Source organism: Macrobrachium rosenbergii, chromosome 20 (assembly GCF_040412425.1).
Source record: "Macrobrachium rosenbergii isolate ZJJX-2024 chromosome 20, ASM4041242v1, whole genome shotgun sequence".
Lineage (NCBI taxonomy): Eukaryota > Metazoa > Arthropoda > Malacostraca > Decapoda > Palaemonidae > Macrobrachium > Macrobrachium rosenbergii.
Genome location: NC_089760.1, coordinates 7,829,320 through 7,845,000, shown reverse-complemented (window position 1 = coordinate 7,845,000; position 15,681 = coordinate 7,829,320). Strand labels below are relative to the sequence as shown.

General features: G+C 36.2%; 1 protein-coding gene across 2 annotated transcripts in view; it reads right to left on the bottom strand.

The window, feature by feature from the left end:
• The window catches only part of LOC136849036 (coiled-coil domain-containing protein AGAP005037-like), a 926,632-nt gene that overhangs the window by 165,078 nt on the left and 745,873 nt on the right, over nucleotides 1–15,681 (bottom strand). For both annotated transcript variants that reach the window (XM_067121927.1, XM_067121928.1), the window contains one exon: nucleotides 14,252–14,386. In XM_067121927.1, the coding sequence (XP_066978028.1) occupies nucleotides 14,252–14,386 (135 nt within the window). The remainder of the gene's footprint in view (nucleotides 1–14,251; nucleotides 14,387–15,681) is intronic.

Sequence of the window (15,681 nt, the reverse complement as noted above, 5' to 3'; positions counted from 1 at the left end):
AAATAAACATTATACATAATGAATTAATAGCAATGGCAGCAACAGTAAAAACCCAATTAAATAGTTTAAACTCAATAAACAATTCATAAGCAGCAAAATAAATATCATTAATAAAACCACAGCATAAATGCCACAAATCAGTAAAATAAATGTTAGAGTAAACAAAACTCGGCAGCATAACACAAAAACAGCATCATAAGTAATGAAAAAGCAGTAAAATAAAAATTACAACAAATGCAAAGTCAAGCAGCATAATACATAATACAGTAATAGTAAAATAAATGCAAAAGACATATACAGTCACAAACAGACAAACCCTTAAGAGTTGTCGAAACAGTCACCACTGTCAACGAGGATGCAGCCAAACACACGAACACGACCGAGGCATCGAAACAGCCACTGGCTCCGTAACAGGAACACATCCACGAAAAAGATGACCCCGATCGAGTCGTCGAGACAGCCATTTGCTGCCGAAGGAACAAATCCTCTCATATGGATGACCAACAACGGTTGAGCCATCGAAACGCCATTTGCTGATGAAGTAACAAATCCTCACATAGATGACCAACAATGGTTGAGCCATCAAAATGCCATTTGCTGCTGAAGTAACAAATCCTCACATAGATGACCAACAATGGTTGAGCCATCGAAACGCCATTTGCTGCTGAAGTAACAAATCCTCATACAGATGACTAACAACGGTTGAGCCATCGAAACGCCATTTGCTGATGAAGTAACAAATCCTCACATAGATGACTCACATAGATGACCAGCAATGGTTGAGCCATCGAAACACCATTTGCTGCTGAACTAACAAATCCTCATACAGATGACTAACAACGGTTGAGCCACCGAAACGCCATTTGCTGATGAAGTAACAAATCCTCACATAGATGACCAAGAATGGTTGAGCCATCGAAACGCCATTTGCTGCTGAAGTGGTTCCCCTCACATAGATGACCAACAACGGTTGAGCCATCAAAACGCCATTTATGCTGAAGTAACAAATCCTCATACAGATGACCAACAATGGTTGAGCCATCGAAACGCCATTTGCTGCTGAAGTAACAAATCCTCACATAGATGACCAAGAATGGTTGAGCCATCGAAATGCCATTTGCTGCTGAAGTAACAAATCCTCACATAGATGACCAACAACGGTTGAGCCATCAAAACGCCATTTCCTGCTGAAGTAACAAATCCTCATACAGATGACCAACAATGGTTGAGCCATCGAAACGCCATTTGCTGCTGAAGTAACAAATCCTCACATAGATGACCAAGAATGGTTGAGCCATCGAAATGCCATTTGCTGCTGAAGTAACAAATTACATAGATGACCAACAACGGTTGAGCCATCAAAACGCCATTTCCTGCTGAAGTAACAAAATAAGATGACCAACAATGGTTGACCATCGAAACGCCATTTGCTGCTGAAGTAACAAATCACATAGATGACCAAGAATGGTTGAAATAAACGCCATTTGCTGCTGAAGTAACAAACTCACATAGATGACCAACAACGGTTGAGCCATCAAAACGCCATTTCCTGCTGAAGTAACAAATCCTCATACAGATGACCAACAATGGTTGAGCCAAAACGCCATTTGCTGCTAAAATAACAAATCCTCACATAGATGACCAGAATGAGCCATCGAAACGCCATTTGCTGCTGAAGTAACAAATCCTCACATAGATGACCAAGAATGGTTGAGCCATCGAAATGCCATTTGCTGCTGAAGTAACAAATCCTCATACAGATGACTAACAACGGTTGAGCCATCAAAACGCCATTTGCTGCCGAGGTACTGCTCCTCTGATGGCCTGGACCTGACTCTCTGCTGCTCTCTGAAACTGACTTGCTGCTGCCCTGACCACTGAACCTGACTGACGCTGTCAAAGTCACTGAAACAGATTTCTACTCATTCCACAAAAAAAAATTAAAAGTAAGGAGGCAACAGCCACCAAGAGAACAATCGACAAATGATTGTCCCATGAAACAACCATTAAACCTCACACGAGTCTAACAGAAAACAAAATTTTTACAATTTTTTTTAAACTCAAAAATCCTCTCCCCTGATGCTGCCACACGGCCAGCCAAAATAGAACCAATCATGTCAATGTCATCAATATAATGGTCTCGTCTTTCAGATGCAGGTTCAAAACAAAAACAAGCAATTGGGCTGAAATGACCAGAGGCCAGAACAAAACCACAAAATACAGCCTTAAGATTAATACAAAATAATATACATTATGCACAATGAATTAATAGCAATGGCAGCAACAGTAAAGACCAATTAAATAGTTTAAACTCAATAAACAATTCATAAGCAGCAAAAAAAAATTTGCTGCCGAGGTACTACCCCTCTGCTGCCCTGGACCTGACTCTCTGTCGCTCTGAACCTGACTTGCTGCTGCCCTGAACCTGACTGATGCTGTCAAAGTCACCGAGACAGACGTCACCTCCTTCCACAAAGAAAAAACTTAAAAGTAAGAAGACAACAACCCACCAAAGGAACAATCAACAAATGATTGTCCCATGAAACAACAGTTAAACCTCACACCAAGTAACTTTCTGAAAATTCTAAGAGCAATGACATCACCATTTTTTTTTTATGGCCTATGCCGTTGTAACAGGCAAGGCTCAGAAGCTAAGTTTTGACTTCTCTAGATCTAAAGACAATCTAGGTTCTGGAAAGATTGACTTTACAGTGTTTGCTCACAAAGACTTGAGCCAAAAGTTCTGATGTCTCTTAACAGCAATATACAGGAGTTCCATTATATATATATATATATATTGTATATATATATGCGCATATAAAGTATAACTATATATAAAGTATAACTAGTGAAAAATTGAAGACAAACTGTGAATCCTGGCTGGTTTAGTCTCATTTAGCTAAAACACTTGACCAAATTGATATATTTCAGTCACTACCACATCCATACTTTGACTGATGAACCGCTGAACCCCATACAGACAACGGCCATTCATCGATTTCTTGCGTCAACCCTCGTTTTCCTGGATATTACGTCTCATCCAATCCAGTAGTTCTCTCGCACGTTTCTAGGTGTTCCACTTCCACCGCGTCAACCCCCCCCATTACACTTTTGAACATTACTTTTTTTTTTTTTTTTTTTTTTTTTTTTTTTAACCATCCTACGGTCCACCACTCCCCTCCATATGACCAGACTATTTCAGAGAACTATGGTCTATCCACTGACCTATGCTAACTTTTGAATCGCTTATTTTCTTATCTCCACATTTCCCTCCCTTTCATATTTTTCAGGCTGCATATGAAGGCATAAACAGATTATCTTAACCAAAGGCATAAGCAGTTTATCTTAACCGAGGACATAAAGAGTTCGTCTTAACCGCTTAAACACTGTGATTTAATTCGTAATTGACACCTCACTCCACACCCAAAGAGATGACTTGGCTCAACAATCTCTTCATGCATCCCCAAGATTCTTTCAAACGTTTTACGAAAACCCTGCCACCTTTTCTTGCCTCCCTTTGTGTATCGGACTGAACTTAACTTGCTGCATAAAAGCTAGGAGCCTAGTTTATATTTTTGTACTCATTTGTGATACTACTCATTGGTCTATAAATTCGGAAAAAATCAAGCAAAGAGATAATAATAAAAGGCAAAACTCTCATTTATAACGGAAAGAGATACAATAAAATATCAAATTTTAACCGGAACTGTGTGGACAGATTTCCAGTTTTAAAACTGCCTAATTTAAAATGAATGCAGGTCTCTCAACCAACCATTCTTTGTGGAAGCCAGATTACCTTATTTAATTTATGTACCCTAAAATGTCTACAAGTCATCAAATTAAAATTTCTGGAAAATAACTTTATAGTAAGATCTGAAATAACAAAATTAAAATATATAGTTGTAATAAGGTTACATATGCAAGAAGTGAATGAGAACTTGATGGTTACTAAGACTGCCCATGTAATGAGCAACACATCATAAGATAAGGCATAACACCCACGAACTCTGGGTACAGTGAAAACCACACGATCATGATGCAGGCCAATAGGCTGACCAGCTTTAAAAGCCTTATGGCGTTTTAGAGATAGGCAGATTGGCAGAGAAAGTGGAGGCACATATTTAAAATATAAAAAAAACAACAGTGAATGGAAATGCAAGAAATACCGAGGATTTGAGCAATATGTGTCTGGTTGCAATGTGTTGCCATGCCTGTCTGTTATACTTAGAATAGGTTTCCCAGCACGAGAAAACAACGTGGAGGTTAATCAAGTTTCAATGTTAATTTTTCTGGTTTCCTTCGGCCAACGTTAACAAGATAGAGTGACGCTGGCGAGAATAAACGTTTCCAGCAGGTGAATCGTGCCGAGCCCGATTTGGAAATCAGAAATCTGGGAGATCTAATGTAAAGTGTCATCATTAATTTCCTCTAAATGCGTCAAGAAACGCTGCTGATTAATGACTGCTTTCTACGAGTTAAAATACAAACGTAAAAAAAAGCCTCTCCGAATAATATATTATATGATGAACGTTTTAAATTCCCATTTACTCATAAGTATGACTTCTCTAAGAAACACCCTCTGTAATCGTATATCTCCTTTGATTATGCAGTTTTGGAAATAAGTCTTCTTATTTCTGTGAAAAGGTCATAATGAATATTTTCTTTTCTCTTATGTTGACAAAAATATGAAAATATAATATACAAAATAAGAAGTGGTCATGTATTAAGAATAAGTTTGCTCCCAATATTCATGCTAGTCATTCATTGCTTTTGTGGAAACATACTGAGTTTTAAGTAGCCATTGGTTTTTATTTTTTTTTTTAAACCTCGTCACATGAATTCAGAACGACAGCTACTAAAGCGTTATCCAGCTTCTGTGCGTGATAGTTTCAGGAAATGTGGTTTGTATTTTATTTTAAAAGGTCTATATTATCATATCTTATTACATTTAAAAACAAACCCTCATTTTCATATCACCATGTGGAGAGAGTAGTGAATTCAACATTTATTCTTCTTAGCAAACACAGACAGAAAAACTGAAAGAGTTACTGAAAATATGTTGCTGTCTGAAACTTATTCATGGTTTGAAAGCTGGTACAAATCAGAGTCCATTGCAGTATTCCATTCAGTCCTAAATATCTAAATCAAAGGCTCACTGCCAAATAAAAGTGGGAATAAGCATTCAATGACAGGGCAAAAGATTTTGCAAAAAATCTTCCCTCCACAGATGAAATCTCTGCCGATCGTAGTGTTATGGTGCATGAAGCACTGAGTAATCTAAAGTCTCTCCAGTTTTTCGGTTTTACGGTGAAAGGACACTTACTTCTTGAACCACCATGTAATGGATATATTTGACAGCCATTTCTCTTAAGGCAAAAATCATCGGTGGATGTTTTACCTTTCAAGTAATGAGGGTCATGTCCATTAACTCTGGCTTTTTGAATTCTCAAAATCTATAAACACACTGTTCTATAAATAATATTAAGATGATACTGTACTATAAATAGCATTATTTTCATTTTGCAATTCATTCAGGCTAGGCCAGCATATATTTCTGGGATTTTTACTTTTTACGTATAAAGCAAAAGAAAAAATACTAGAAGGAGAAAGCGAAATAACAGATATGAACAAATGACAAAAGGAACGAAACAATCCTTGCAACGATCGACGTAAAATATAACTTTGTCATTTCGATTCAAGCAAAGATTAACAAACACTTTCCATTCAAACTAAAAATGAAAATGAGAGAAAGGATGAACGGAAGGAAATTAAATCAGTGAAAGAATTAACCATGAAACCAATGGCAAAGAAGAAAAAAGTAAAAATGCGCTGAAGTTTCTTCGGCGCAATCGAGTTTTCTGCACAGCGTATAATGCTGTATAAAACTATCAGCTACGGCCTCGCAACAATCAATTACTCCCCAGATGCAGTCGAGTGGAGATGTGTCGCACGCTTCCGGAAAGCGTTGCCAGATGCACGATCATGGCTAACCTTAACCTTAAATATAATAAAAACTACTAAGGCTAAAGGGTTGCAATTTGGTATGTTTGTTGATTGGAGGGTGGATGATCATATACTAATTTGCAGCCCCCTAGCATTAGTATATTTAAAGATCAAAGGGCAGACAGAAAAAGTACGGATGGACAGACAAAGCCTTCACAATAGTTTTCTTTTACAGAAAACTAAAAACGAAAATGAGAGAGAGGATGAACGGAAGGAAGTTAATAAAACATTGAGAAACAATTTACAAATTGCAGAACACCTTATATAATAGAAGAAAATGCAACATGTCTGGAAGAACTTAAAATTAAAAGTAATTTAAGGAAAAGGCTCAACTATGGAATCAAAATTAAGGAATAAGGTGTAGTGATGATTAAAAAACTTTGTAAATATGAAATGGGAAATTTTCACAATATTAGTATAGTCTAATAAAAACACAACTTTTATAGGAGTAATGGATTAAAGAACCCTGGGTTTGTGTATAGACTTCCCATTTTTTCATAAGATCTGCAGGTGCAGGTTTTGAGGGAGTCTTACAGTAAGGAAATGTCGTCAACTTTAAAAGTATTCACTGAACACTATAACTTATTACAAATACTTTTAATGCAGACCTTGAACTGTCAAAAACCAAAGATGGTAACTAAGAAATCGAGGCAAGTTTATACAACATCACCGTCATTATTAACTTTGATAACAAACATGGAAATGAAAACCCGAAGGGCAAATGGAACAGTTTTAAGCCGAAGTTCGCAAGTTTGTTACGCATCTATAGAAACAAAGAACCTTCATGTCATTCCTAGCATGTGGATTATCCTCAATGAAGATTTATTTAACGGTAAACAGCTGGGTAAGATTCATAAACGCTTAAATTTTTTACCATACTTTCCTGAAATTTATGACTTTTCAAGCACCTCTAGCTTCAGAAATAAAATCACAATTACTTTTACTTGTACCGGGTGCTTTGAAATTGGAGCCCCCGCTCCACAGAACAAATGGAAAGTTATGAAGTTTTCTGCTATAGCCTATCTCCAAGTACATTATTTTAAGTTTCTATTAAGCTATTTTTCATTTTACATTTCTTGTATTTTCAGACTGAGTGACGGAGTTAGATACAGCCATGGCTAACAACTCTGAAGAAATCAAAATCAGATGGATTGACCGAATCCGGGCTATAACCTTCAGAGAGGCCAGGGATGCTGGCACATCCTTCATTTCACGTTCCTGGATAGCTAAATACATTAAAAGAGATGAATCCTTTGTTAAAAGAAACTGGAACAAAAATCCATATGACTGTCATCGTGAAAAGAGTGAGAATCTTGGAAGGCCTGAAGTCCTTTCTCAGGAGTCAAAAGACATCATAGCTGAGGCAGTGGGTAGACCAAGAAAGTCTTTACATAAATTGGTGCTTGAACTAGAAACAAAAAAGGGAAAGAAGAGAAGTTATAGTGCTGTATATGTGAGTTGAAAAAATATGGTATCAAGCCATTTCATGTTATCAGCAAGCCCAACATCACTCAGCAACAGAGACAAGACCATGCATGGTTTTGTGGTTCATTTCTTAAAGACTGGGATGAAGCTGACTTTCTCCATGTTGCCGCATCAGATGAATTCTTCATTTACACAGTCAGGAAGTGAAATCACAAAAATGACAGCATTTGGGCTGCAAAGTTGGATGATATCAGTGATGACGTGCGTCATCGCCAAGTTGTGAAATTTCCTGAATATTTGGGAATTTTTCTCTGTTTCACAGCCAAACGGTTAATGTGGATCATCACAGAAAAAGGACAGTCATGGAATGGTGAATACTTCAGAGAAACTGTGCTTACTGGTGGAGTATTTCCTTTCCTCAAAGATCCTGAAAATGTGTTATCTGTTGAAGAAGTCACATTTTTACATGATAAGGCACCATGTTTCAAGGCTCTTCAGACACAGGAGCTGCTTCAAAATAGTGGTATTGACTTCTTCTCATCAAGTGAATTTCCAGGTAGCTCCCTGACCTTAATGTGTGTGAAAACATTGGTAGTATCTTAAAGGATTGTGCTGAAGAGTGCACGTTCCTGGAAAGCTAAATACATGAAAAGAGATGAATCCTTTGTTAAAAGAAACTGGAACAAAAATCCATATGACTGTCATCGTGAAAAGAGTGAGAATCTTGGAAGGCCTGAAGTCCTTTCTCAGGAGTCAAAAGACATTATAGCTGAGGCAGTGGGTAGACCAAGAAAGTCTTTACATAAATTGGTGCTTGAACTAGAAACAAAAAAGGGAAAGAGAAGTTATAGTGCTGTATATCGTGTTAAAAATCTGGTATCAAGCCATTTCATGTTATCAGCAAGCCCAACATCACTCAGCAACAGAGAGAAGACTGCATGGTTTTGTGGTTCATTTCTTAAAGACTGGGATGAAGCTGACTTTCTCCTTGTTGCCGCATCAGATGAATTCTTCATTTACACAGTCAGGAAGCAAAATCACAAAAATGACAGCATTTGGGCTGCAAAGTTGGATGATATCAGTGATGACGTGTGTCATCGCCAAGTTGTGAAATTTCCTGAATGTTTGGGAATTTTTCTCTGTTTCACAGCCAAACGGTTAATGTGGATCATCAAAGAAAAAGGACAGTCATGGAATGGTGAATACTTCAGAGAAACTGTGCTTACTGGTGGAGTATTTCCTTTCCTCAAAGAGCCTGAAAATGTGTTATCTGTTGAAGAAGTCACATTTTTGCATGATAAGGCACTATGTTTCAAGGCTCTTCAGACACAGGAGCTGCTTCGAAACAGTGGTATTGATTTCTTCTCATCTAATGAATTTCCAGGTAGCTCCCTGACCTTAATGTGTGTGAAAACATTGGTAGTATCTTAAAGGATCGTGCTGAAGAGTGCACGTTCCTGGAAAGCTAAATACATTAAAAGAGATGAATCCTTTGTTAAAAGAAACTGGAACAAAAATCCATATGACTGTCATCGTGAAAAGAGTGAGAATCTTGGAAGGCCTGAAGTCCTTTCTCAGGAGTCAAAAGACATCATAGCTGAGGCAGTGGGTAGACCAAGAAAGTCTTTACATAAATTGGTGCTTGAACTAGAAACAAAAAGGGGAAAGAAGAGAAGTTATAGTGCTGTATATCGTGTTAAAAAATCTGGTATCAAGCCATTTCATGTTATCAGCAAGCCCAACATCACTCAGCAACAGAGAGAAGACTGCATGGTTTTGTGGTTCATTTCTTAAAGACTGGGATGAAGCTGACTTTCTCCATGTTGCCGCATCAGATGAATTCTTCATTTACACAGACAGGAAGCGAAATCACAAAAATGACAGCATTTGGGCTGCAAAGTTGGATGATATCAGTGATGACGTGTGTCATCGCCAAGTTGTGAAATTTCCTGAATGTTTGGGAATTTTTCTCTGTTTCACAGCCAAACGGTTAATGCGGATCATCAAAGAAAAAGGACAGTCATGGAATGGTGAATACTTCAGAGAAACTGTGCTTACTGGTGGAGTATTTCCTTTCCTCAAAGAGCCTGAAGATGTGTTATCTGTTGAAGAAGTCACATTTTTGCATGATAAGGCACCATGTTTCAAGGCTCTTCAGACACAGGAGCTGCTTCAAAACAGTGGTATTGATTTCTTCTCATCCAATGAATTTCCAGGTAGCTCCCCGACCTTAATGTGTGTGAAAACATTGGTAGTATCTTAAAGGATCGTGCTGAAGCACGCACAGTGAACTATGATGGTATACCAAGCCTCGATGACCTGCAAAGAGAGGTGACCGAAGTGCTTAGGGAAATGGAGTTTGAGTCTCAGCTTTTTTGCAATTTGCTCAAATACCCCTCAAGAATGCAGGCTGTGGTACAGGCGGATGGAGGCCACACAAAGTATTAAATACTCAGAGAGAAACTTAAGTAAATACCTGTTCTGAATTACTTTTGTTTTTGTCCATATCAATTTTAGTTTATGCTGTAGAGGGGTGGGGCCTCTTAATTTCGAAACACCCTGTACTGTATATAACTTATTTTTAATGTATGTTTTATTTAAATTGATACTTTTATGGTTATGTCCATGAATATTTGAATTTATAGAAGTGAACATGTCAGGTATAAGATACAGCCTTTGTACTAGAGCAATTTATATGGGACTGATCAGGTAGTTGGCAGCAATATTATTAGCAATCATCAATGTTTTATGCGTTCCTGCATTGATTTGGATAGTCAAGAAATTCAATATATACATGCTTATTTTTCTTTAATTTTAACAATTAATATAGTAGGAAAGAATTGTCTATTCGATTCGGCATAAACCTAGAATCCGTGACAGAAAAGAGATTATTTTCCTGAAGCTCATTTACTTGGTGGTTAAGGGACATTTGTATTATATACAATGTGAAAATCAGATTAATTTCGTGTTTCAGTGAACAAGAACAAAATAAAGTGACGCAGATCTTAGTATATGCAAAGAATTCAGTTCACAACTTACTAAACATTAATCTTAATCTTATCGACACGTGACACCCATGCCAGAACAATTACAAGGGCACTGAATTGTTGAAAAGTGCTTTATCTTATAGTTTCTCTCATTTTATCAGTCGTAATCGTTCAATATTAAGTGAAACACTTGATAATATGCATTATATGACGAATTTTCAGTTAGTAGTGATTGCTGAGACCATTTCGTCACAGATTTTCAACATAGCTGGAAAGAGGAGGTAATTTCAATATTCGTCGCAGAAAAAGCTTGATGCTCACGTACAGTAGGTTGTTTTAACAAGTCGTACACTTCCATGCCAGATATGCGTATAGCCTAAGCTATTACATTTCAAGCCCGAAAATTTACATGGCCTTTCAGTAGAAAGACTAATGTTCGTTTATTTGTTTGAGAAACAGCTTTTTTAATGAGCAGTGCAATCATTAATTTACCCCAGCCAAGGCCACTCTTCTGGAAAAAGAAGCCCTTGTGGATCCTGGAAACTGGCACACATTTAAATCTATGCTTGCCAGCATACAGTAAGCATAACCCATGATAATGAAGGGTCCACAAGACGCCATAAAGAGTCTTTTGAGTGAAGCTGATTTTAACAGCATGAAGCAGAGACTGTTCGCACAATGAAGTTGTATAAAGTGGAATGCTGCGAAAAACAAAATACCTTGAGATACCTGAGTGTTCAGGTGAAACAGCATTGGGCATTACAACACGCAATGAAAGTAACATTGCGGGTTGTGACTTCCTGTCAGTATGAAAAGGCAATGAAGGGTAATGGTACTTCATCTGTCAGGGATGATATTATGACGCCAAACAATGGAAAATAGTAAAGTATCAAGATTAGTTGATAACTTCATTCCTGTTGATGACAGGATGCCGTTCTGATTGATTTTAGTTTTTGCAAAGCTATGAGTGTTCAGTGGTAATCATGGTCACTTTGAATGAGACAGTCTTAAGTGCTACAACACTTGCAAATTTAAGCTCACTTGGGAAAATCTCAAAAGTCTTAATCTTAGTAAAAGATATTTTCACCTCATCACTGCTGTTGTGTATTTCGATGAAATGCTAAGAATTAATTCCGTGTATATTTTCTGTTAGTGAAGCTACCACTGAGGGCGATGGTAGCATAACCGACATATCTCGATTAAATAGAAATGGAATGCCGTGGTGAACACATAAGTTTATAAATGATATGATCCATATGTTCCTTCTTTACATCGTATCATTCCACATTACTAAGAATGACATCCAGGCGAGCCAAGTACCTTGACTCTTGCATGAACCTATAAAGGTAGAACTATGTTGACATTTCGTTCCTGCCGTCACTTCAATATTCTTGCTTCAATTAAAAAAAAAAAACAGTGACATATTGTGAAATAAATGGGTATTACCACTTCATCGTCATATTTAGCAGTAGGGCATATTCTCTTGATTTCCTTTGGAAACAGATTTTTATCTTCTAATCTTGGTGCTTATTATAGATTAATACCTACTCACTTCTGAATTCTGCTTGTCTTACCTATCACTAATACAATGGGTAAACTTCCTAGTCTCACAGGAGACATTTATTAGGTCCATTTCCCTCGTCTGGTACAAATACAACTAAGGATGGGCAAAAAATTTCCACATAATTCTATCGAAATTGAATAGCATAAATCTGTTCCCTGTTCGAAGTGGCTAAGAAAGTTATCTATACATCAGTCTGGATGAGGTTTGAGATTCCTGGAAAAATCTTGACACCAACCAGAAACATCTAAACAAACAGAGCTGGAACACGAAAGCTGTATGAATCACTATACTGTATATTGGTCGAGTGTTCTATTCTTCCATAAATATAGACCAGTATATCAAAGAATTATGTATTCCAAGAATATAAGATTACGTGTTGCAAAACAGTTTGTAGAATTAAAACAATCGAGTAAATAATCCGTTTTGGATAAGGATATTTAAACTCTACATTATCGAAAAGGGCAATTCTCCAACAACGATTCTGAGGCTGTTCAGCAGCTCAGCATCAGCGCTGAACTGCAACTCTTATTTAAAATTATATTCAGCATCTTAATTTTGAGTGTCTGATTATCCAGTTAGTATGATATGTACAAGCACTATAGGTAAATTGGGGTATTTAGTATAAATATCACATATCACAGGTGAAAAAAATAAGAGACTGGGTTTAGGTCCCGACCCAGTCTCTTATTTTTTCACCTGTGGTGATGTGTGATAAACTAAATCACGTCTGAGTAAAGTAATGTGTGCGTTGTGTGTGTGTGTGTATATATATATATATATATATATATATATATATATATATATATATATATATATATATATATATATATATATATATATATATATATATATATATATATATATATATATATATATATATATATTTATATATATATATATATATATATATATATATATATATATATATATATATATATATATATATATATATATATATATATATATATATATATATGCGTTCTGTGTGTGTGTATGTCTGTAAATTCTTCATGGGGTGTTCATGGATAATATACCAGAGTAATGTACGGAAATGTACATTTATTATTGAAAGGGTGGCTCCAACTATATAAAGAAATATCAAAATAATTCTATTCTAATAAATGTATAGCTTTTTAAACGTCAAACGGGGAACCTTCGACCAACTCCTTTAAGCTTAATGGATTTTTATAACTTCCGTCCAAACTACTGAAAGCTTGTTCAAGTTTACATGAATGGGAGGGAACTTCAAAAATTCAGGTATCTTAAAGTATAAACTTCAATATAATGTAAACAGTCATCTTTTGGTGTGTATAATTATCATTTTAATATATATATAATATATATATATATATATATATATATATATATATATATATATATATATAATTATCATATTAATATATATACTGTATATATATATATATTAATAAAGCTAAATAGATAGATATGTTTGTATATAGATACTAGTAACACTATGTATGGAAAGAAATATTGTGCGTATAGCATTTTTGAACAATATTCCAGGGATATCATTCCAGTCTATAGCCAATAAAACTATTATTCTATGTTCTTGCTGAAGACAGTTTGTACACTGAAATGCTAATATCTATAAAAAGTGATAAGAAAACGACGACGAGAATTGAAATAATTTCTGTCCTAACTATGTGAATGAAACTGGGGAATCTCACTAAAGTAAGAATCTGCGATGACATCTATGCAAACCAGTGAAAATATAATGAAGAAAACATAGTCTCTAGTAATCCAGGAACACACGCAAAACTATATGAGAAAAAAAATTATATGCAATTCAAAAATATTTCTATGCAGGCATTGTGTCATTCTGGGGCACATCTCATCGCTGCCAACAATTGGTCTGTTATCTACGCTAAAAGAACACTACCACCTTAGCTGTACGGATTAAACTTTCAAACACAATGTTTGAAATCGAAGTCTAATACGGATGGCAACCATATGTTAGCATCGAGGTTTTGGTGTGCAAAGAAAAAGTGACATTCTCAGACTTTAATCTATACAAAAATGCTTTTCCTAACGTTAACGTCCAAAACAAAAATTTGGGAGTGGGCCAGGGGAGCTGAACAGTAGGCGGGGATCATAAAAAATTCTGAAGTTGGACTTGACTGGGTCACTGGGACCGGGGTCAATCTGGAACTGGGGTTGGGCTAGGGGGGTTGGGTTGGGGTCGGGAGGGTTGGGGTTTGGGAGTCTCGTAATGATGACTGAGATGCATAGATTCGGAAGTAACGTGGAATACCTGTCGAGTTCTGAAGCGACAGAGACGGCCGCGTGAGCATCAGATTGGGTGGTTTGGGTGGCGGTTGTGGCTTGGATGGGGGAGGAGGCGGCTTGCTTGGTCTCAGTGGGTCATCATTAATTGGTCTCAACGGGTCTGCAATAACACCACAAAAAGACCACCCTCCAAGTTCAACTTATGAGACCCTGTAACTCAAGACGAATATTCTGAAATTGCCCTTAAGCGAGCTGCAAATTAATACAACTGATGAAGATAATTTCGAAAATTTCAGTGCCTCTCTCATCCTCTGATGAAGATAGCAATAACAGACTCACGCTCATTCTCCTATCAGTTCTATCATTTATTTCCATCGTACAATAATGCATTCACACATAAGCACAGGCTTGCTCACACAAACACACATACACACACATTAAATATATATATATATATATATATATATATATATATATATATATATATATATATATATATATATATATATATATATATATATATATATATATATATATAATATATATATATATATATATTTATATATATATATATATATATATATATATATATAATATCATTACTAGTTTGTGATCAAGTTCTACATTTTCAGGACTGGAAAGGGACTGTTAAATTTTATATTTTCGCTGTTATTTTTTTTTTTTGGTGTTGCGTAGTCTTCTGTCTTTGAACCATGTGCAGATATTCATAAGAGATAGCAAAAGAATTTCTAGCAGTATTCTAAAGCCGCAAACCTTTAGATTCACTCTGAATTAATCAAAAGTACGAAATGATGTACCTGAAAAGCTATTCCCTTTGTAGTGTAAAGCGAATGCCCATTTTCCTTGAATGCCAGAAAAGCGATTTCATTTTTATAAGTTCACTGTTCGGTAGTCAGAATACATATTATCTTTAACAAAAATTACTGTAACAAAAAATTTAAGTAAAACACGCCTTATTGAAAAGCTGAACGAAATAACGGTTTCTTTAAAAAAGTACAATTGTAAGGGACGTAGTTTGTGGTCCCAGATTCCATAAGGAGCCCAGTAATTTTATATTAACTTTATATCATATTCCTTGAATATGATATGACGTTCATAAGAAAATTTCCAACATCCATCAATGCGGAGTCGCTTGGTAGGGCCAGCGTTCAAAGGAAAATCGATGGCTCAGGGAGCTAACGGAAAAGATCGCTATAAAATATATTGGTCAGGAATATTTTTTTTTTAATATTAGGTACATTCAATGTTAATAATGTGGCAATCGCGAAAGGGGCGTGATTCATTTAAAGCGTTCAATAAGTCTCCAGACGATGGAACACTTAGAATCAACCTGACAGCAAAGGAACTGACAAACAACAAACGTACCCGAGCCTGCGGGACCAAGATAACATTGCAGTGCGGGATGAGATTTTTTTTTTTTTTTTTTTTTTTTTT